Source organism: Convolutriloba macropyga, chromosome 4 (genome assembly GCF_964194025.1).
Source record: "Convolutriloba macropyga chromosome 4, txConMacr16.3, whole genome shotgun sequence".
NCBI classification, from domain to species: Eukaryota; Metazoa; Xenacoelomorpha; order Acoela; family Convolutidae; genus Convolutriloba; species Convolutriloba macropyga.
In genome coordinates, this window is record NC_134471.1 from 54,935,348 (window position 1) to 54,958,191 (window position 22,844).

Consider the following 22,844-nt stretch of genomic DNA (forward strand, 5'->3'; position numbering starts at 1 on the left):
TGGTATTAGCGTGTACACCGATTGTAAGAAATCATTCAAAAAGGTCCCTTTTTCGTGTATGTTGGATGACAATTTTCCCACTGTAATAAGTATCTTTGGAAGACTGGCTGGAATTTTCAAGCTATTGAAGGGCTTGAAATTTTAATTTTTAATTCGGCTCGACATCACTTTTTCCTGTTAATTTACACGTCCCGTAACTAGGTTCTCTCAATACGTGACTAAATTCTCCTTTGCCTGGCGGGAAGCGTTTAGAACAGCCTTTTTTGGGTCTTCAGTTTGTTCATTTTATTATTCAGAGTATGTACTCGAAGTTACCCAAAACAAACATTAGGCTCGTTTTTAACAATGGATCTCAATTGCACTCTCCCATATGGTCAAAAAAGTTGAATCCTGAAAATAAAACTGAAAAATGTTATCTCATTTTCAAATTGAAGCCCCAAAAATTAGAGGTCAAATGATCAAAAATCAAAGAAGTAGCTGATTTAAATGAAAAGTGTTTCAATTATGTCAAAAATATCTTTATTTGCATTTCCGGGTTTCCTGAGGAAAAAATCAATGAAAAATAAGAACTTGCAAGACACCACTTCGGTGATAATTAATTTGGCCTCCGGAAAACTGATGAAAAGCATAACATTTATTTCCCTTTAATTTCTGAACAGCTTGAAGTGTGTACAAAGTACTGAAGATTTTTATGTAAAAATTCACTGTCTAATTTGTTTTGTTTTTTGTTATCGCTGTAAACAGTACAAAAAAAAACAAATATACCTGACGCATTATTTGCAACTTTGGAAATTGTGACAGCTATCAGAATCAGGTTTAGACAACTGAAGGGCTGCCAATCCCTGAAGAACTTCAAAAGCTATTCTACTGCTGCTATTTTTTCTGTCGTATGAAATTGATGTCTGAAGATAATCGTAAACCGAGCTACGAGCAATGGGTCCGGTAGAAATCAGCGCTACCTCAGGGATACTATTGAAAAAAGATGTATCCTTGTTGCGGCTGCTCAAGAATCTCCACGGAACCGAAGTAACGGAGCCTGGTTCTCGAACTTTACGCCGGCCTGCTTTTTCACTGGGTTCCAATTGAAGAACAATATCGGGGAAACCATTGTATTAAAAGACTGCAAATTTAATTTTGATTGAATTTAACAAAATCCTCATTGATAAAGTTCAACCTCTTGCTGATGTGTGTAAGACTTCAACCAAATGCTAGTAATGTTGCTAACTTCTCGTCAAGAGAGCTCAATTAACTTAGAACTCGGATGATCTTGAGGTCTAGCGTCCTGGTAACAGTTTCTAATTGTTCTATGTTCGATACAATTTCTCAATCCAAATAAACAATGAGTTAAAGTAAATTACATGGTAAATATCATTTAAAACGTCATCAAAACCAATTAAAAAGGTTTAGAACAATATTTACTCTGTAAATGTCAACTAACTGCGCAATATGATTTTATTGACAAAAACAAAAATGGTTATTAGATACCAATAGATGCCTAGAAAATATGGCATTTGAGTTTACGAAAATAATCAAGAGTTCAAGTAATTAACATAAAAGGAGAATTAGCTATTAATGAGAAAAATTTGAAAATTTGCCATTTTGCCACAAATGAGTGTTAATAGCGACAAACGTGGGTCTGCAAAAACGTTCGTAGAGTCCATGGGTAGCTTAGAGGTAACAAGTGCCGAGACCGTTAGTTGTTTAGGTTTCTCTAAAAAATGTGGGTTTGGACCACTTTGGGGTCCCAATTTGTATATTTCAAATTTGACCATACTTGAATTTTGTTAAATTCTATGTTTTTTCAGTTTCAAAATTTTTTTCATGCTGTCTGATGCGTCTTGCTAATGAATTAAAAATTTGTGCCAACATCGCCAGCCCTGTTTTTGATCTCAGAAACACCATTGTAGAATACAGGCGGTAACTATACGTCTGTTCGGTTCAGCTCTCCTTGTGCAATTTTGACTGTTGCTGATTGCAAAATACCATCGTTCTCAGTAAAAAATCAATAATTCTTCCCAGGGTTACCTCACAGCGTTTCAAGAGTTTTCTACTTGCAATAACAACTTGGCTTCTATCAGGTTGCGCACACGTTCTTTTTACAACATCGATCTCTGGTTCCATTGCGAGAGATAATTACGAGTTGATCTCAATCAGATCATGTTTGCATATGCTTGAGCCGTTTTGAACGTTTTTGCAGGCCATGATATTGCTCATTCAATGGCAAAAAAGATGCACTTGCGTTTTCTTGTCCTAACAGGATATGATAAGGTGTGAGTGCTGTCAAGTCTACAAGATCGTCACTCATTGCTGTCAGGCGTCTTGCGTTGAAAGTTTGCTCAATTGTTGTACTGAGTAGTTTGTCGGTGAAGCTTTGGTTGTCCAAGATTGCAATCATTACTTTTTAAAACTGTGAACCAGTTTTTCCCAGATCCTACGAAAAAGGGGCGCTCCAGGTTGATTGAGTTTCCAAACGATCATCTTCTGAGCTAAATCACTTTCAAACTTAGTCTTGTCCCATTTGTCATTTAATTAGGAATGCCTTCAGTTCCGAAGACGTACGGTTGTTTCTGATGATGGTACTTTGGTAGCCTTGTCTTGTCTTGCGATGAATCTTGTCACTTCAGTTAGACATGACTCGGTGTCCAATTAATGTGCAGCATCGATGTGTACTGCCTTTGTTGTTAGACGAAAGAAGAGGCAGCACCATCTCTTCAAGGCACGTTTTAGGAACTTCAGTTCGATGGGTGAGAAGTAATCAACTCCACTATGGCTAAATGGGAAAACATTTTCATCAAGGCATTCTCGGGGTATGTCCGCCATCGGTGCGTAGATTGGGCTGCCCTTCCTGTGTCTGCATTTGGTACTTCTCAAATCTGTTTTTCGTAAGCAAACAATCCACGACTCTTGTTGAGGAATGTTTCTCACAGATCTGTGTCTTCATGTAGGTTGTCGCGATGTGCTCTCCAATAGAGGTTGTACAAATGGATGCTTCGCTCTTAGCAATAATGATTGTGTGGTATTGTAACCACGGTTTGAATGCTTCAATCGATCTTTCACTCGAACTTTTGCATCATCTTCTATGAAGTGTGACAGTTTGGCGATATTCAATGGTTTTGAGATTTTTTGCAGCTTGTTATCGACTTTGAATTATTCGGGAAGTTTTTGGTTTGACCAAAAGGAAACAAAAATTCTGATGTATCTCCTCTGCTTTTAGAGGCTCCTTCTGCTCCGTCTTGGACTATTCGCAGTAGGCAATAAAATTTCTGATTATATTGCAGCTGTTGAAGCAGTTCCAGTCGAATGGTTGCTTAGCTTGTGTTTCCGTTGCTACAACACTTGCAGCTTGCTCAGGGTCAACTTCATTCTCTTGACCCCACGGCTTTGACCACTTCTATTTATCCTCTTGTAGCCATGCCGGCCCAACTAGCCACACGGACTCCTTGGAGCCTTCGATGGAAATTCCTCTGGCGCCGATCTCTGCTGGGTTTTTGATGCATTTAACATATCTCCTTTGATCCATCGATGAGTTTTTCAGTATTTGCACTGTTCTGTTCGCAAGGAACCCTTAATGTTTCTTGTGTGTAGCTTTTAGCCACTGTAGAACTGCTAATGAGTTTGTCCAATGATAGATTTTGTCAATTCTGACATCATAATTTTTGAGTATCTACTTCCCGAGACGAACTCCGTAAAATGAGGCCCAGAGGAGTTCCCTCTTCGATATTGAATTGAGTCTGATGGGTGCTACACAACATTTTGGTATTACATATGTCAGGATTAACCCTGTTTCAGCTATCAGATATGTCAAAATGCACATTCTTTCGTCTCATGCATCTTTAAAGATCTGAATTCTCAAATTTGTGCGTCCGCTAGCAAAATAGATTCGGTTTTTTGACATTGTCTTTATTTCTGACATCTCAGAGCACCAATAAATCCACAGTTTTGAATGGTGTGCTGACAATTGTTTTCCCATGTTTGTCCCATAATTGCATAAATGTAGAAACCGCATGGTGAAGGTTAAATATATCCCACCGTCGAACACCGCTGAGACGAACGGTAGGACAATTCTCTGAGCTATTTTTGCTGGAACTTCTTGCTAAGTTCCAAGGCAGCTTACGAGACTGTCTGTGTCTACATTCCCGTTTACTCTACGGATTGAGGAATATTGTGGTTCGGCTTCGAGAGTTTTTACAACTTTTGTTGACTTGTCCGCCTCCGGGATCTGTGACTTGAATTCTTCTTCGCTCGTTATCCATTTCGTAAAATTGAAACCAACTTTGATGAGGATGCTCTTAACTTTTGGTAGATTTCAATCTCTTCTTGAGGTGTTTTGACTGACTTTTGAAAATCGTCCTTGTAGACGTTTCCCTGGATAGCTTTGACAAAAATTTTTGTCGTTTTTCGCGTTATATTTCGCCACTTGATGCCATGCGTAATTTGCACAAGTTGACGAGCTCTCCTCCCCAAAACGCGTTGTTTGTACTCGTCAACTTCTACCATTTGTTCTGTATCTGCTTGCCAGAGAAATTGTAAGCATCGGCTGCAACCGCTTGGGACAGCGACTTGAAGTAGTGCCATAGCTGATAAAGATATTTGGTGTTCTCGCAGGCAAAAAATAATTCCGATCAGGACCTGCAGTAAGTCTGGACCGGATAGAAATTTGTTGTTGAGGGTTACGCCTTGATTTTTGCTGCTGTGTTGCAAAAGCCTTCTGATATTTTTAAGTTTATGCGGGTTAATGACAAGTTGATGTGTCCAAAACCATTGTAGTTCAAATTTGTTTGCATTCAATTCAGTTTGATCTTTTTTGCAAATGTATCTGGTGTTGATATCCGTATCATTGGTTTCCTGATAGCACTTTTTTAGCGTCTTGCCTTTTTAAGGCGTTTTTCGAGGGGTTCAGTTGCCCCATTGCAGAGTAGAAGTTGTTCGTCAACTTCACTTCGTTCTCTCGTCACAGAAGTTCAAGCTAGTGTGTTTCATTTCACCGATGATGCGCTATGTTTGCTCCAACGTCCTAACTGCTCTTTGTTCGTCTTTTGAATGACCGATGAAACGGCCTTCTGAGGCGTAATACTCCATATCGCACCACATATCCAACTCGTTTCCAAACGATCATCTTCTGAGCTAAATCACTTTCAAACTTAGTCTTGTCCCATTTGTCATTTAATTAGGAATGCCTTCAGTTCCGAAGACGTACGGTTGTTTCTGATGATGGTACTTTGGTAGCCTTGTCTTGTCTTGCGATGAATCTTGTCACTTCAGTTAGACATGACTCGGTGTCCAATTAATGTGCAGCATCGATGTGTACTGCCTTTGTTGTTAGACGAAAGAAGAGGCAGCACCATCTCTTCAAGGCACGTTTTAGGAACTTCAGTTCGATGGGTGAGAAGTAATCAACTCCACTATGGCTAAATGGGAAAACATTTTCATCAAGGCATTCTCGGGGTATGTCCGCCATCGGTGCGTAGATTGGGCTGCCCTTCCTGTGTCTGCATTTGGTACTTCTCAAATCTGTTTTTCGTAAGCAAACAATCCACGACTCTTGTTGAGGAATGTTTCTCACAGATCTGTGTCTTCATGTAGGTTGTCGCGATGTGCTCTCCAATAGAGGTTGTACAAATGGATGCTTCGCTCTTAGCAATAATGATTGTGTGGTATTGTAACCACGGTTTGAATGCTTCAATCGATCTTTCACTCGAACTTTTGCATCATCTTCTATGAAGTGTGACAGTTTGGCGATATTCAATGGTTTTGAGATTTTTTGCAGCTTGTTATCGACTTTGAATTATTCGGGAAGTTTTTGGTTTGACCAAAAGGAAACAAAAATTCTGATGTATCTCCTCTGCTTTTAGAGGCTCCTTCTGCTCCGTCTTGGACTATTCGCAGTAGGCAATAAAATTTCTGATTATATTGCAGCTGTTGAAGCAGTTCCAGTCGAATGGTTGCTTAGCTTGTGTTTCCGTTGCTACAACACTTGCAGCTTGCTCAGGGTCAACTTCATTCTCTTGACCCCACGGCTTTGACCACTTCTATTTATCCTCTTGTAGCCATGCCGGCCCAACTAGCCACACGGACTCCTTGGAGCCTTCGATGGAAATTCCTCTGGCGCCGATCTCTGCTGGGTTTTTGATGCATTTAACATATCTCCTTTGATCCATCGATGAGTTTTTCAGTATTTGCACTGTTCTGTTCGCAAGGAACCCTTAATGTTTCTTGTGTGTAGCTTTTAGCCACTGTAGAACTGCTAATGAGTTTGTCCAATGATAGATTTTGTCAATTCTGACATCATAATTTTTGAGTATCTACTTCCCGAGACGAACTCCGTAAAATGAGGCCCAGAGGAGTTCCCTCTTCGATATTGAATTGAGTCTGATGGGTGCTACACAACATTTTGGTATTACATATGTCAGGATTAACCCTGTTTCAGCTATCAGATATGTCAAAATGCACATTCTTTCGTCTCATGCATCTTTAAAGATCTGAATTCTCAAATTTGTGCGTCCGCTAGCAAAATAGATTCGGTTTTTTGACATTGTCTTTATTTCTGACATCTCAGAGCACCAATAAATCCACAGTTTTGAATGGTGTGCTGACAATTGTTTTCCCATGTTTGTCCCATAATTGCATAAATGTAGAAACCGCATGGTGAAGGTTAAATATATCCCACCGTCGAACACCGCTGAGACGAACGGTAGGACAATTCTCTGAGCTATTTTTGCTGGAACTTCTTGCTAAGTTCCAAGGCAGCTTACGAGACTGTCTGTGTCTACATTCCCGTTTACTCTACGGATTGAGGAATATTGTGGTTCGGCTTCGAGAGTTTTTACAACTTTTGTTGACTTGTCCGCCTCCGGGATCTGTGACTTGAATTCTTCTTCGCTCGTTATCCATTTCGTAAAATTGAAACCAACTTTGATGAGGATGCTCTTAACTTTTGGTAGATTTCAATCTCTTCTTGAGGTGTTTTGACTGACTTTTGAAAATCGTCCTTGTAGACGTTTCCCTGGATAGCTTTGACAAAAATTTTTGTCGTTTTTCGCGTTATATTTCGCCACTTGATGCCATGCGTAATTTGCACAAGTTGACGAGCTCTCCTCCCCAAAACGCGTTGTTTGTACTCGTCAACTTCTACCATTTGTTCTGTATCTGCTTGCCAGAGAAATTGTAAGCATCGGCTGCAACCGCTTGGGACAGCGACTTGAAGTAGTGCCATAGCTGATAAAGATATTTGGTGTTCTCGCAGGCAAAAAATAATTCCGATCAGGACCTGCAGTAAGTCTGGACCGGATAGAAATTTGTTGTTGAGGGTTACGCCTTGATTTTTGCTGCTGTGTTGCAAAAGCCTTCTGATATTTTTAAGTTTATGCGGGTTAATGACAAGTTGATGTGTCCAAAACCATTGTAGTTCAAATTTGTTTGCATTCAATTCAGTTTGATCTTTTTTGCAAATGTATCTGGTGTTGATATCCGTATCATTGGTTTCCTGATAGCACTTTTTTAGCGTCTTGCCTTTTTAAGGCGTTTTTCGAGGGGTTCAGTTGCCCCATTGCAGAGTAGAAGTTGTTCGTCAACTTCACTTCGTTCTCTCGTCACAGAAGTTCAAACTAGTGTGTTTCATTTCACCGATGATGCGCTATGTTTGCTCCAACGTCCTAACTGCTCTTTGTTCGTCTTTTGAATGACCGATGAAACGGCCTTCTGAGGCGTAATACTCCATATCGCACCACATATCCAACTCGTTTCCTAATGCATCATCTTCAATTGATGTTGCTTTTGTACCAAGACTTGATTATTGCTTCGCTTATAAGGCCCAGCCAATCTTTGATTTCAATGCCCACGGTGCAGCTTTGTCTTCTGACTTCTTGAATTTGAAGGGCCTATTGGTATCGTAAAAGTCTTGTCTAAAGGAATGAGTTGAACATTGTTTAGAATGTAGGTCTGTTTTGGCCATTTCCTCAAATGTGTCCAACGGTTTTTCAACTCTTGCAATTCTACCATCTGGCCACCCAACGTCATTTTCTCGTGCACATATAATAAGACTTTTGTCGATGGTCGAAATTTCTCATGGGCTCAAATATCTATCGGCATTTTTTCAGTCTTAATATCCTGTGAGTCATGAATCCCTGCTTTGCCGCCTTGAAGTTGAAGTTTAAATACCAGTGATTGGTCTACAGAAGAGATTGAGGAACCCGAATCACACATTGCTAGCACATTAGGCTTATACCTCTGTTCGCAAGTTTGTTTCAGGGACTCCTCCTTGTGTGATGTTGGTTGCTACTGTCGTTGCATCGTATGACACACTTACTGTGGCTTCCTACCTTGAGAGTTCACTCAACAAAAATTTCTTGGGTTGTTTTCTAAGTTGGGTACACCGCAGTGCTTTTGCAGTCCTTCAACAGGTGACTTGGTCTTAAATAATTGAAACACAGTCGGAGTTTCTGGACATGCTCCCGTCGTTCAATTACTTTCATGAAATTTTACTAGCCTAAGCAGATGGTTGTCAGATCTTGAAGGGACACTCAAGGTTTTTTTGGCTTGCTTTGAATCTCAAACGTTTGAAGCAAAAGTACCCGTTCTTTGCTTATCGCGGCTTTGAATGTTATGTCTCTCAAATAACGAGTTTAGCTGCGATAGCATATTCTCATTAACAACCGCTTTGGAGCCCAGCCAGTTTTTTAAAACAATGAAGTTGCCTTTCAGTAGTCAACGATCTTGCGTATACTGCAAAAATTTTTCTCTCACTTGAGGAGACAATTTTCTCTTTGTTGAATTGAGCTCTCCTTCTAGGTTGCACGTGTATCCAAGTTGAGCTAATGTGTTTACCACACTTGAAACTTTTTTTTGAAAATTTTACGAAGCTCATAGAACTGTCGTGCTGCACTGGAGGATGAGTATGTGATTTCGTGAGTTGATTGTTGAATATGACATCTGATCTTTCGTTTTTCTCATAGAGTACATCATAAGCAAGATTTTATGATTGTGAGCTGAATCCCATTCCCAATATTGCTGCTTTTGCTTGACCCGCGAGACTGGTCTCCAGATAACTCAATTTTTCGTTATCGCTGAACCGTTTTTGATGAGCAACAACATCAAAAAGACGTGACCACTCTGGCCACTCTAGAGGATCTCCTGGAAACTTAATGAGCTTTATTTTTTTCCAGCCATTGGAACCACCGCCCGGTACTGGTTGGTAAGTGACTTGGTGAGTTCGCTGTGCTTCTACTTTCAATCTCGGCTGTTTGGTTTTGAGAGCTGTTTATGGGATTCTGACTCCTGTTTCTTTTTTGGAATGCTAACGTTCACTACTGTTGAAAAGTCGTCTTTGTCAACTGCGCTTGCGGGTCCGTTACTCAAATCGATTTATGGGTTTCTGGTATCTTGAGAATGCTCGGCTCAGGCAATGGCGCAGAATAGGGTCCTACATCCGAAAAAGCAGGGTACTTTTTGAATAGGCGCTGAATTGTTTGTTGCCTCCGTCTTCTGTTATAATTTTTGAAGTGTGATATCACAGGCAGCGGATATTGGCCGGCTACGGCCAGAATTTTGACCGCTTGATTTTTCTGTCCTGCTGTTTTTTCTCGATTGACTCCTGTTCCAACAATATCTGTCTCATCTGCCTCTGATCCACATGCTCTTGAGCTCCTGTTGGTCAGTTCACGATTCAGAAGTCATTGTTTTTTGTCCACCTCTGTTTTTTTTCCTTTCGTTCTTGAAGTTCGAAGTTCTCACTCATAATAGATGGTAATTTGTCTTATTGTTGAAGCAGCTGTAAATGTAACCGTAATACTTCTTGTCGTCGGCGAAGTTTAATTTCTTCATTTTCATTCTCTGTTTGAGGTTGCCGGTTTCTCAGTTGCTTACCTGCTTGTTGTTTGGCTAACGGGCTTTCAAACTTCATTTGCTCGGCTTTGCGTTGTTTCGACGAGCGTGAGTTGACAACACTGAGTTCTCTTCTTTTCTGTTAGTAGCAGACTTCTGAAAAGAAACCTCATCAATTTCTTCCTTTTTAGTTCAAGGCAGATTTATTGTTGCCAATTACCCTCTGATTTGAATCATTGTTGCTACTCGTTGTGGTCGCCACTAGGGACGTTTGATTTCCACAATCCTTGCTGTGCCCGTTCTGCTTGATCAGTTCTCCAATGTAACTTCTACTATCACTGAAGTTCACAACACCTTGGGTTCAGTCTTTTGACATTTTAACTCAAATTCAATCTGTGGAAATTTCATCGAGTTTTCCTAAAAGCTCTTCCAGTTGATTACACCGTGATTTTTTGGAGTCGCTTAAGTTTTTTTTCACCTTCTTTCCCAGTATTGACAAAATACGTAAAACGGCATATTCCTCTATTTTGTAGGTTTGCAATATTTCTTTTTGACAGACAAACATTCAATGCTGAAACGTTCAAGGTCTCGGAGAAATGGTACTTTGTCAACTACCCTCCGAAACCCTTTACTCACCCTCTTTTTTCTAACTCACATTGTTGTCATTATCGAAGTTTCCAAAGTACTTCGGTTTTAACAGTAACTTAGGCTTCTGCCTCTTGTCGTCTAGATGGTTGTACTTCTTGAAGAAGCATCGATAAGCAGTTTTTGCTGTTATAGTTTTTTTTGTGTCAGGTAGCCCTCTAGCTCTGTGAGGTGTCTGGAGAAAACATTTGGTAGGTTAGCTTGTTCTTTCTCTAACGCCTCGAGTCGACTTTTGCCTTCTAATTAATTGATTTTTACTGTCTCCTGGGATTTTTGCTAGCCATCAAGGCTCGTTGTACTTTGGTCGACCTAACCGCGTTAATATTCGTTGTTGTTTGTGTCAATGTTGTTTTGGTCCGGATCGGTGGAAAAATGTTTGCGGCAGCTCGAAAACCTCAACGGAACTGAAATATCTCAGACTGGTTCTCGAGCTTTACTCGGGCCGAGTCCTTTACTGATTTCCAACTGACTAATAATCTCGAGGAAACTACTGCTCGCTCGGTTGTTTTAAGGACTGTATATTTAATTTTGATTGAAGTTAGAAATTTTCCTAGTGAAAATCATGCGATTTAGATTCTCTTGAAGAAGTCTATAAGACTAAATTGTAATTTTAAAGCTAATTTCCTGACAAAAAGCCTCAACTGACTTAGAAATCGGAGCATCGCAAGATAAAGCAAAACTTAACATGAAAAGCTAAATTAGATGAGGAACCAATTTTAGTCTATTCAGAGCCAACTGCTCTTGGTAACGGTTTCTAATGGTTCTAAATTCGATAAAGTTTCACTATCTAAAGAAATGGTTCAAAGTAATTGATACAATAGATTTCATCATTATCATAATCTTAACTGGTTCCTGATTGGGTAATCAACTGAAATGGATGCAGAAGAGAAGGAATTTTCAAATAAACCTTAATTTGAATTTCAAAAAACGAACGTTTTTTGAACATTGCTTTCATCGTCAGGTTTAGAAATTAAATAAAATCATTTACAAAGTATATAAAACCCGTCGTTGGCCCTAATTCTAAGAAATAAGTTGGAAAAACAACGACTTTTTCAAATTTTTTACAGTTAAAATTACGTTTACAGCATTTTATTTGCACTTACTACACTAACATTAATTCAATCTTCATTGCGGAGTATTTGGCGTCCCAGGTTTAATGCTTTCTATTCCTGAAAAAGGTTTTTTAATTTCATCCTTATCTGTTGTTATTTTTTACTTGCTGGGTTTGTCAAAATTTCGAATTAACATACACCAGAACAATTTTTTTCGCAATTCAAATTTTTTGAATTAATACTTCAATGTCAATTCCCACACATGGTACTCATCGCGCGTATTTAATTGCGGTTTCAGCTTTTGATGTATATCGCTTCTATTGTCATTAGTTTTTCAACCCTGCGATATGCATCTAGAATCTCCCATTCAATATTGTGCGCTGTACCACAACATTCAATGAGGTGTTGTCCCACAGGGTAATCCTACTTTTGATGCACCGAAATTCTAATGATAAAAAATTGACTGGCTTGGCCAACATAGGACCAGCATGGAATTGCACACATTACGTGTAACTTTATATACCACATGGGATTTCAGATTCCTATCACTTTATGATTTCAGGGTGAGCAAGCAAGTTCTAAGTTTTCTCGTTGTGGAAATGATTTGAATATCACACAATTTTTAGAGTCTACTTGCAAAATTTTGAGTGACGTTTCCTCTTTTTTATTGAACAAAAAACTTCGGTATAAGCTCATTTTTGTTAAGACTTTCAAATTTTTAAGGTGTGACTATTTTATCCAACGTCTCATTAACAATACCTGATGACCACTCAGTTCGAAAATGATTTTACGTCCAGATCTCTTCATTTTTCTTAAGAGCTACATCAAAATATTGCCAGCCACTGGTCGCATTGAAATTCCTTTGCACGGTCCCTTGAATCCCATTTTTCTTATATTGTAACGGTGCACAGCTACGGAAACTTAGAATTATGCCGGTATTGGTCAATTTTTGATAACAATGGCAGCTTATTTTCCTTTCTTCTTTTACGTTTAAATTTAGATCTGAAAATGCCAGGTCTCCACTACCGTTTGGTGTCTTAAGAATTGAATTGTATGAATTTGTGAAGATAATTTGCCTTCTCAAGGTGATCAAGAGGGTTCCCCTTGACAGTGCACACTAAATCATCCACATAATTATTGAATAATTTCAGTTCCTGTGTGTCCTCTTTCGTTCCTTTTTCAGCTCAAAAAGAACAAATACATACAGTTTTCTCCGTGTCCTTATACTCCGTCTCAGTGATACCTTGGAATTTTGCATAAAACCAATATTTGCATGATTTGCACTCGAACCCTTTCCCTCGGAAAGTAACTGGTCGTTTACAAACAATGCACAATACCTTCGTGTCGGGAGCTTTATTCTCCCTTCCTTCATTTGGTTTCTGCAAAGATTTTTCTAGAGATATAATCCACAAATTTGCAAAAATTACAGCCAGCGGAGCACCCATTGCTTCACCGTCCGGTTGAGTGTACCACATTATATGACACTTAAGATGAACAATCGCTACGGCTACTCTGAAAAGGCTCTTCAAAGCCGACTTCGGAATCTCAGGAACCTCGTCACTGGAGTACAGTTCTTTGAGCGCAATTTCAATTGCCTCCTCAATCGGTACAATGGTGTACGGGCGTATAACATTGAGAGATGCAACTGGCTCATCTTATTCCAATTTGTTAGCCTCTTTAGCGGCTCTGGCAGCTTTCGAGTTAGTCTCAATATTTGCAGCTGGTAACCTTTCGAAAAGGAAGAGAAATTTGTTTTGGTTTCTTGTAACTGCTATAGGGTATTAAAAGAACAGGACGAAGCGGCGTGCCGTTTTAGAAAGTCCATAAAGCTTGATCAGTTGCGATCCAGTTGTCGTTAGCTTGTGATAAATCTTTTTACTTAAATTTCTCTGTTTCACTAATTAATGCAAACTGCTTTTTAACAGTTTCTCCGTTTTTATTGTTAGATAATCACTTTCTCCATTACAAACCTCAAATTGACTGGCACTGAAGATTTTATCTGGTCTAACCAAGTATGTTGTATGCTTCAAAACACAAAAAGTGCAGCCTTTATCTAATGGTACTGCTAGTTTTTGGTCTTACAGCAAATCGTTAATCTTGTAACCCTTCTATCCATTGGTGCCTCACGTACATTCTTTGCGTACCATTTGGCAGACAATTCCTCTTTCACATAATTTTCAGCATCAGTGTTGTTCTCCCTTTACTCACGAACTAAATTGTCTACATCCGCAAAGAAATGCACTTCAATAAATTTGTCCCTGACTGGATGCTTTGAACCTAATGATAAGACGTCAAAGACAAGTTTTGCCAGTTCAACACCGTCCAATGTAATAACATTATTATGAGATCCATTCCGCAAAGGCCTGTCTTGTCTCTTAGACAGCTTCGCTAACTTGTCATTAAGTCTCCTACTAATCAGACCGGAAAGATCTTTCATGTCCTTTCCAATGCTGTACACAATTGAAGGCAAAAGTTCTTTTTTCACCTCTTTCCTGAGAATGTCCCTATCCTGCCCAAGTTTTTCCCCGAACTGTCTGCTACCTTGTTCTGGACAACTTATTTCTTTCCTTAGGAGCTTAAGCTGAAAGCTGTGTACCGCTTGTTCTGAAAAAACTTTGTTTTTGGGAATTCGAAATTTCAAAAAAAAAATCAGGAATAATATCATTATTAATGATAGCATGATTACATAAAAGCCAAGGAGTTGCTGGTGGTGTCATTTGACAAAGGCTGCGGTTTCTGTGTGATGAAGAAGTCAACCTACAGGGAGAAATTTGATGATGTGCTGAACTTGGATCAGTTTCAAAAAATCAATGGAGCAAAAGGTGAGGTTGTGATCAAACATGAAAAACAGATAAATAACAACAATTAATGAAGCAAGGGAAAATTAGTGACAACATTTATCAAAGACTCAGGTCAACAGATTCACATCCAGCGAAGTTTTATGGCCTGAAAAAGGTACATAAAAAAGATACACTTCTCCGACTTGTTCTTTCGATACCTGGTAGTCGTTACGAAAATTTGAACAGATTTCGGGCACCATTTTTCCAGAAATTACCAATCGCAAATATTGAGGCCAACACGCAAGAAGCTAGAAAGGCCTTAGAGTCTCTCTCGGATAGTATCTCTTGACGTAAATTGTTTGTACTCCAACGTGCCGGTTGGACAAGCTATATATATTGCTCTAAGAGAACTTTATTCAAACAACCTAGCTCCAGAGATGCCAAGGTCTGCAATGGAAAGTTTGTTAAAGCTTGCGGTGACAAATGTCCATTTTAAATGTAACGGTATCTGTTATGTACAATCAGATGGTCTGGCTTTGGGTGCATCACTGGCTGTAATACTAGCAAACGTGTGGATGAATTCGTTTGAGGCGTCACTGCAAAAATCAGAGCTCAGTGGAAATATCTCTAGATCCAACAAAAACCGGAAGTGCAAAGATTGCAACCGAAGAGTGATTTTCCGAGAAAGGGGAGTAAAATGTGAGTCATGCTAAACTGGTTCCATGCTAAATTCCAAAAGATAGTGAATGAAGAATTCGCCAACATGCAGGATGTTGTTTGGATTTGTACGTATTGCAGCAATCAAAAGTCAGAGAGAGATGAAATTGTTGAGATGATGACGCTTTAAGGAGTACAAAATTGTTCAAAAGGTTTGTGGATGATTTTATATGCACGGTTCCTGGTAACCCGGACGAATACTTAAAATTTGCAAATTCATTACACAACAACTGGAATTTACCTTAGAAAAAGTTAACATGGGAGGGTTTTTTCTTGACATTAATGTAAATTTGAGCAGCAAAAATAACATCACCTGCAATTGGTATCAAAAATCAACTGACACTGGAATAATACTGAATTTTTGCAGCTGTGCACCGCTTCAGTATAAAAAAAGTTGATTCAAGGGAAGGTTTCCAGGGTTTTTATTGCAACATCTAATTGGTTGGCCTTCGATCAGGTTATTGAAAAGAACAAAACTTGCTGGACCAGAAATCAGTATCCAGAGGACTGATATTTAAAAATAGTGAACCAGACTTTAGAAAAGATAATAAGTGGCGGTAATTACCATTTGAACACAACACCAAAAAGAATGTAAAATGCAAGTGTAGATCTCATGATAAACCAACTATTTCTCTACAATGCAGAGGTGACTTTACTAAAAACTTTGCAAGCAAATTGAAGAAACTATGCGACTTGCAAGTGGTTTTTTTAACACGAAAATTCATATCACGCCTCCACACCCTGAAATCATCTTTCGATAGAGACCTGAAATCCTACCTGGTATATGAGATATAATGGTATGGATGCGGATCCTTCTTTGTTGGGCAAACAAGCCTGCATGCTACCATAAGGATATCAGAACATCAAAAGAAGGATTCACAGGTCGGTCAACATCTTGTTGAATGTTGTGGCGCCATGAATGACATTGAATGGAAAATTCCGGATACCTGTCGGAAAGTAGAGAGGCTATTGACTATCGAAGCTATATACATCAGCAAGCTGAAGCCGGCACTAAACAAACCCGATGAATGTAGGGGGCGAGAACTCACGCTAAAATACTAGCTCAAATCATAATTTTGACTTGAGAACGCTACATAGGTCAAAAAACTTTTTCTGCATGACAAAACGAAATTTGCAAAACCTCAGAAAAAGAGATACTTAGGGTTAGGGCAAATCTGGAATTAACCTTGAAATACAACAAAATGGCTAAAATCGAAAAATCCGGAATAGGTAAGTTTTTAAAAAAATTGATAACAGATGTAAATATGTGTTGTAAATAGGCTACATACTATAAATAGGAAAAAGTTTTGGATTGAATTTTTTGGATAGAATAGTTCTAGAATTGTCTTAATTGTCGTCTCACACTAATGTAAATACATATTCCTTATATCCTTTAACATTTTGTGAAACAATTTTAACATGACGATGAAGTCAAAGTTCGATAACGTTTGTTTTAAATATCGGAAATAATTTTAATTTGAAAAATCGGTTTCTCCTACATTATTATTAGTTTTTCAAAAACAAATCTTGTCGACGTTTAACGTGATATGGCTTAGGTCAACATTTACACTGAAAATGTCAACTAACGGCGCAATATGTTTATATAGACGAAAACACCATTGGTTAATACGTACCACTACATGCCTGGAATATATGACCATAAACAAGTAAATAAGAGTTCAGGTACTTAAATAAATTTAAAGAAATAAAAAATAAAAAAAATTTAACTATAAATGCAAAATATGAAAATTTGCACTTTCGCGCCTAATAATTGTTAATAGACACACATGTGGGTCTGATGCAAAAACGTTCGCGGGGTTCATGGGTAATTCTTGCTGTCTGATGGCTCTTGCTGATGATTTGAAGTTGCGCCAACAATCTTAGAGTCAGATTATCTCGGCTGATAGCGCGATGTCCTAGCTTTAGAATTAAAAAAAACGAATAACAACTTTCAGGTAGCGTTTTTTGAAGATGTTTGGGACTTTCGAATATCATTGCAGCTAAAGATCTGTACACACCAAAGATTTCAAAAGTGAGATCACAAAGATATATGAGAAGGTAACAATGCAAATAAACATCATGATATCGACACCTGACTTATTCGTACCCGGGAAGTACGGGCTGTTACCAATATCCACAATTACCACACTAACTGCTACTTTACCATGCGTCTAACGCGCATTCTGATGCGGCAAATACCAAAGCTCATAGCCGGCCCGCGAACTAGGACTAAATTACTAGTACAACGTACGTCACAAAATTGAATGCTTACGTTGGTTACGTAGTGTCGGTTCTGACCTACGCTTCCCAGGTCTGGTACGCATCAAAAACTGACCTGAAGTCGCTTGAAAGAGTGCAACGCAAAGCCACTGCATGGATATGCGGAAAAGATACCAGACTACAAACAGCGACTGCTAAGACTCAACATACTGCTTGTATCGTTGTATCTCGAACTACACGATATTATATTCAACGCAATATGCCAAGACAAGTGTGCTCTAGACAAACCTGAATCCAGATCAACAGAAACGCGGCAAAAGGAAAACTTCGAAGTTCCTCTTAACAGGTTGAAGAATAACGATAAAAGATTTTGGACACGGACTGCGCGACTTATGAACATCCTAAAGAAGCACATAGCTGAGAATGAGTTAACGAGATCAAGACTGACTAAGATGTATCACGAATTCGTTGATAGGAGCTACAATGAGATGAGATGGAACACTGTACCTGGCTAATTCTCTGTATGTGGCTCCTGTAACCCTGCCATGAACATTGTGCCAGCTGAAAACTGATGGGTAAATCTCACCCCTGGTCTCGTCCTAAAGCCTATCTACTTCTACTACTACTTATCAGCGCAAATCGAGATTTTGAATGTTTTAAATTTTTTCGTCGTCCATTGAATGATATTTTTCGGTGTCCTCCATTTAAAACGTTGTCCATTCTATTAAAAAAATTAGAAAGTCCTATGCACTTATGGAAAGGACTTTGAAATGTCAATTTGAAACGCCCTGGGGTGCATATCGTCCTCTAGGATTAAATGGAGAATATCTTTTATTTGTTTTTAAGTTTCAGTAGACAATGCATAGTCGATGTATAGACAATGTATAGTCATGTGCTGCGTTACTGAGTGCAATGGTTATCGTTGTTTTAGATAAAAATGCCTCTTTTAGCTGGCCTGACAAACTGGGCTGATGATAACGTTCACCTTATAAAATATCCACCCATTATTACATCTGCCTTATTTGCTGTTATAATGGGATACAGATACAGACATCTTCGAAAACAGATATTGTCGGTTTCAGAACTCTGGAAAATAAATGCCCAGTTTAAGAAAAATTTGCGGTTTAAGGTTTTACTTTTGGGAAAATGTGGCGTCAATTTCTCAGTTGTTCACTGTCCAGTAATGAAGTCATCTCTTCCTGACCGCACAAAGTTAACCTATTGAGTTTTTTATTTTACCATATTGCAATTCTTTATGGATTGAGACTCATTTTTCAGATCATTTGGAGTGCAGTTGTTTGGAATTAGCCCTTATTGGAATTGGGAGTCAGTCGAAAATTTTATCGACGGGCAGTTATATTTGAATCAGAAACTGATACTGGTACCAGTGTGCAACCTTGATGACTCCATGTTGAAAGTAAATATTCTGTATAGAACTTCAAATTGGCTCCCTTTCCGGAGAAATCTTAGTGCAGAAATTATCAAACGTGGTCTTACACGAATTGAGATCTGTCCTACTGTACAGTTTTCAAATTTAACATACAGGCATTCTGCTGAAAATCAGTTGAAGTTGTTAAAGAGTTGCCAAGAGCGATCTAAGAAAAAGAGTGTCGGTGTTTGGGCGAGTGGACAAGGATTGAGCCAGGCGTTAAGAAGATATCTTAGGTCTGTGTTCAGTTTTGCAAATATGATCTTAAGATTTTAAACTTCTGTCTTTGTTAGTCTACTCTCATTTAGTTGGAGAAATTCCAATTGATGGTTTTCTATCTTGCATTGTATCAGAGCCCATTAATAATAGTAATCGTTTTCCTAACTTAGTGCAACAGAGTGTGTTATATTATTGAAAACTGAAACAATTCGATAAGGTAATTATTGTGAGCTTCGATTTACAATTGCTGGCATTTTCAGCTCCCAAACAATGAGTGAAGAGATATCGTCAGCCTCAATTGAGAAGAAGCTGCTTTCCAGCGAAGACCTTGGGGCGATGCATGTTGAAATCACTGACACATCAGGTGAGCAAAATCGAATCTCCAATATGGTTAGCTCGAAGTAGTCTGAAAATAGGTCTAGATGCTTTTAACTGGTTTTTGAATGGTCTTTTGGACGTAAACGCTCAAAATTTTTTGAACGTAAGACATGAAGAAAAATTAAATTTTATTGAGAGGAATCATTGGTGAAATCAATTATTATATTCTTAAATAATTTATCTGAAAAAACTCCTACTACTACATAACGACATCGAGTTTTGTGATTATATTGGTCGTGAATTTTTCAGGTGGTTGCGGTGCAAGCTTCATGGCATTAGTGGTGTCTGACAAATTCCAAGGATTGAAGTTATTGCAACGCCACAGATTGGTGAATCAAGCGCTAGCTGATGAGCTGAAGATAATTCATGCGTTCCAGATGAAAACTGTCACTAAAGAGGAATTTGAAAAACTGAAATCCAAATGATTAAGTTTAACGGATTAGTTTGAACAGATACACCAAAATTGTGAATAAAACTGGAATTTTTGTTTTGACCGCTGAAGAATGGCTTTATATGTAAAATTGCGTTGCATTTTATTAGTCGTTAGGTATGCATCTTTCAAGCGGCAATGATATTGGCAGCACCTTATGATTGTCTTTGCGTAACAAAAAAAGTGGAGATGATCTTTGGCATTAGAGGATTTGGTTCAGAATAACTTGACAACCGCGAACTTGGCAATATAAAAATCAGAGAGACATTTTGTAAGATATCTTTCTGGCTAATTGATATCGTTTTTAATTAGATTTTTTTTGTTATCTTTAGGAAGATCTTGATTTATCTGATTTTTAATATAGCGGACTCCAATTAACAATAGTTGTCTTCGGAGCTCGTTAAAAAGTTCGTCTATTTTATCGATCGGACGAGTCAAAATTGTTTCATCTCTGATGGGTTATTACTGCGGCTCAATTGTTGTTGGTTTCATTTAAACTTGAACGCTGTCCTTTCTTATAACATTGACCATGTCCATGAATAGAATTATGCCATAGAGAAAAATTAACACGATGACAAATGATAAAAGTTGCCAGAATATTGGTGTGAAAAACAATTATATCCATATTTTTGTCGTGGCTCATAGCTTTTTCATTTTTGTTTTAGATCTTGTGACTCTCATGAACAAAGTTTTTCTTGTGACTTACCTTCTAAATAGCGTTCACAGATTTGGAGCCTTTCCTTGCCTCTATCTTTTCAGCATTTCAACGGAAATTGGGGATATATTTGCAAGGTTGTCCTTTTTTCTTCTGTAAAGTGCATTTTAGAATCATAAGATAGGTACCAAATTGAAGCCCCTGAAGAAAGTTTTCATTTCCACAAAATGCTTTTGAACAACACCGAAGACCGCCGCCATCCCTCGTGGAAAATCGGCCACAAAGTCATCAGTCAGTTTTTGAAACTAAAAAAGGCTATCCCACTTCAGCTAAAAAGTAAGGGAACTCAGTTATTCGGAAAAACAAGTTCGAAGAAAAACCTATCTACTGGTGTGGAAACAGTTTTGGAAGTCATGATGAAAAAATTCAAGAAGGCCGGAAAAGTTCAAATTCTAAAAGAATTAAAAAAAAATTATCAATCCTTAAAATGATGAACTAGGTCTCGGAAAGTATTCTTTATAGCATACTTCACAGATGAAAACCGGTGAGGAAAATGTTGGTTAAATTGCTCAAAAGAAAGCGTGGTTTTTCTATTCTGTTTAAAAACTTTTTTCCAGTCCTTATCACATGCGGATTATCTTCCAAAACCTGCACAAGAGCCTAGGTGTAAAACATGGAATTAGTTCCTGAAAAATGTTTTTAATTGCTCTCAAACGAGTTTGTAGCAATTATATTAGTCCTGTCGGTCTTTATGCGATTTTTCGCTTGACCGATTTTTCGTCTGACCCTTTTGACTTTTCGTCCTCAAAAACGGGATAAACAGGAAGTGCCCAGCGGGCATTAAGTGCTCTTAGAGCCTTTCAGCTCTGTTTCACAGCTCAAACTGTTTTGGAGACTTATACTTATGGTGTGAAGGGCGGTTCTTAGATGTTGACACCCCCCCCCCCTGTTGACCCCCCTATTACCTCCACCCCCACCGCGCTGTTGCCCCCCCCATTAGCCCCCGGTGCACCCCCCCCCCGTGGCTAGCTACTGACAAAGCCAACCGCTCGCCGGTCGTTTGAGAGCAATTCGACCGGCGCTAGTCGGTTATGTTTTGAAAACTTTTGCCCTCAAAATTATATTTGCGTTCTTAACATTAAATGCAAACGCTTATTAACTCTCATCGTCAATTAAGGAATCAATTTTTCAAATTAAATTCTACAAAAAATATTCTTTGGTTGGATTTCTATATTGCGCTAATTTTATTCATCTTCATTGAGTTTAGATTTTTCTGTGCCACAAACAGTAAATTTTCAAAATGACCTGTCCAATGCTTTTTAAATTTTGCATGCTTAGATATGTTATTAAATACACCATCCTAAATTGCTCGACGCCTAAAAATATAGGTTCCAAAGATGTACATTGTTTAGCTAAAGCACAAGCAATGACTAAGGGAGGCGCAGAACACTATTTGCATCCGTTTGTCATCTCAACAAAACTACCAACAAGAGTAATGGAAATTCATTAAACAGAAGATCAGTCGGATTGAATAAACTGTCAAGGTTGATGAAATCAGAATCAATACTGGCGAAATTTTAAGGGATCCAACAAATATCAATTTTCTGAATAGATCATTTGCTAATCTAGGGGTTTTCAAAGGAGCATATATTGCTTGTAAATACCCTCATAAACTTCACATACCAAAATTCACATTCAGAGCTGTGACTAGAAAAGACCTGTATTCAGTCATTGACTCGCTGATAACAAAGCAGCAGGACCTGGTGAAATATCAGTTCCTCTCATGAAGTCATGCAAATTAGCTGTAGGCGTAAATCTACAGTTCGCCTTAAATGAGAGCACTCAGGAGATAGTTTTCCCTACTAAAATGAAACTAGCATATGTAACACCAGTTTTCGAAAAAGGGTGATAAATTGGATAGTACAAACTATCGACCAATTTCTGTAACTCAGAGTTTTGCAAAAATTTTTGTGCACCTCGTGACGGATTTCATTCATGAGCTCAAAATTATAAATAGAGCATTCCGGATTTCAGAAAAAATTCAGAAACCGATCCAGTTTTACAACTAGTTGAAACAGTTTCGTCTAATTTAGATCAAAGCGAAGAAACTGTTGCTATTTTTCTAGATCTTGCAAAGGCTTTCAATTCCATTTCGCATATCATTTTTCTTCTTAAAATTGAAATGTTTCCCCCAGGAAGCGAAAGAGTTGCTGTTTTCATTTCCTGCTAACCGCGGACAAAAAGTAAAACTTAATGGCAAGCTTTCTGATTCTGAAATTGTGAATCACGATGTGCCACAGGGAACTGTTTTAGGATCAATCATTTTTCTTTTATATGTAAAGGATTTTTCATCAATTTGAAAATCAACGGAGAAGGTAATTCGCTTCGCAGATGACAAAATTATAGTCTGTTGTAGGCACCAAATTAGCTTACATGAAGTCAAGACAATTTTGCGGCCAGGAAAATTTTTACAGAGAACAGAAGGATATATATGTACAGA

The 22,844-nt window shown here is 38.4% G+C and overlaps 3 protein-coding genes across 4 annotated transcripts in view; all 3 read left to right on the forward strand.

The window, feature by feature from the left end:
• Positions 1 to 22,844, forward strand: part of LOC142337770 (uncharacterized) — a 346,563-nt gene that overhangs the window by 112,118 nt on the left and 211,601 nt on the right. The window lies entirely within an intron of this gene.
• LOC142337764 (dynactin subunit 4-like) overlaps positions 1 to 22,844 on the forward strand; it is a 618,078-nt gene that overhangs the window by 112,117 nt on the left and 483,117 nt on the right. The gene's annotated exons all lie outside the window — the stretch shown is intronic.
• LOC142337767 (uncharacterized) lies at positions 18,154 to 19,752 on the forward strand. The gene is made up of 4 exons (XM_075387266.1): positions 18,154 to 18,445; positions 18,512 to 18,898; positions 19,142 to 19,245; positions 19,509 to 19,752. The coding sequence occupies exons 1-4, from the start codon at positions 18,171 to 18,173 to the stop codon at positions 19,682 to 19,684; spliced, it is 942 nt and encodes a 313-aa protein (XP_075243381.1). The 5' UTR covers positions 18,154 to 18,170; the 3' UTR covers positions 19,685 to 19,752.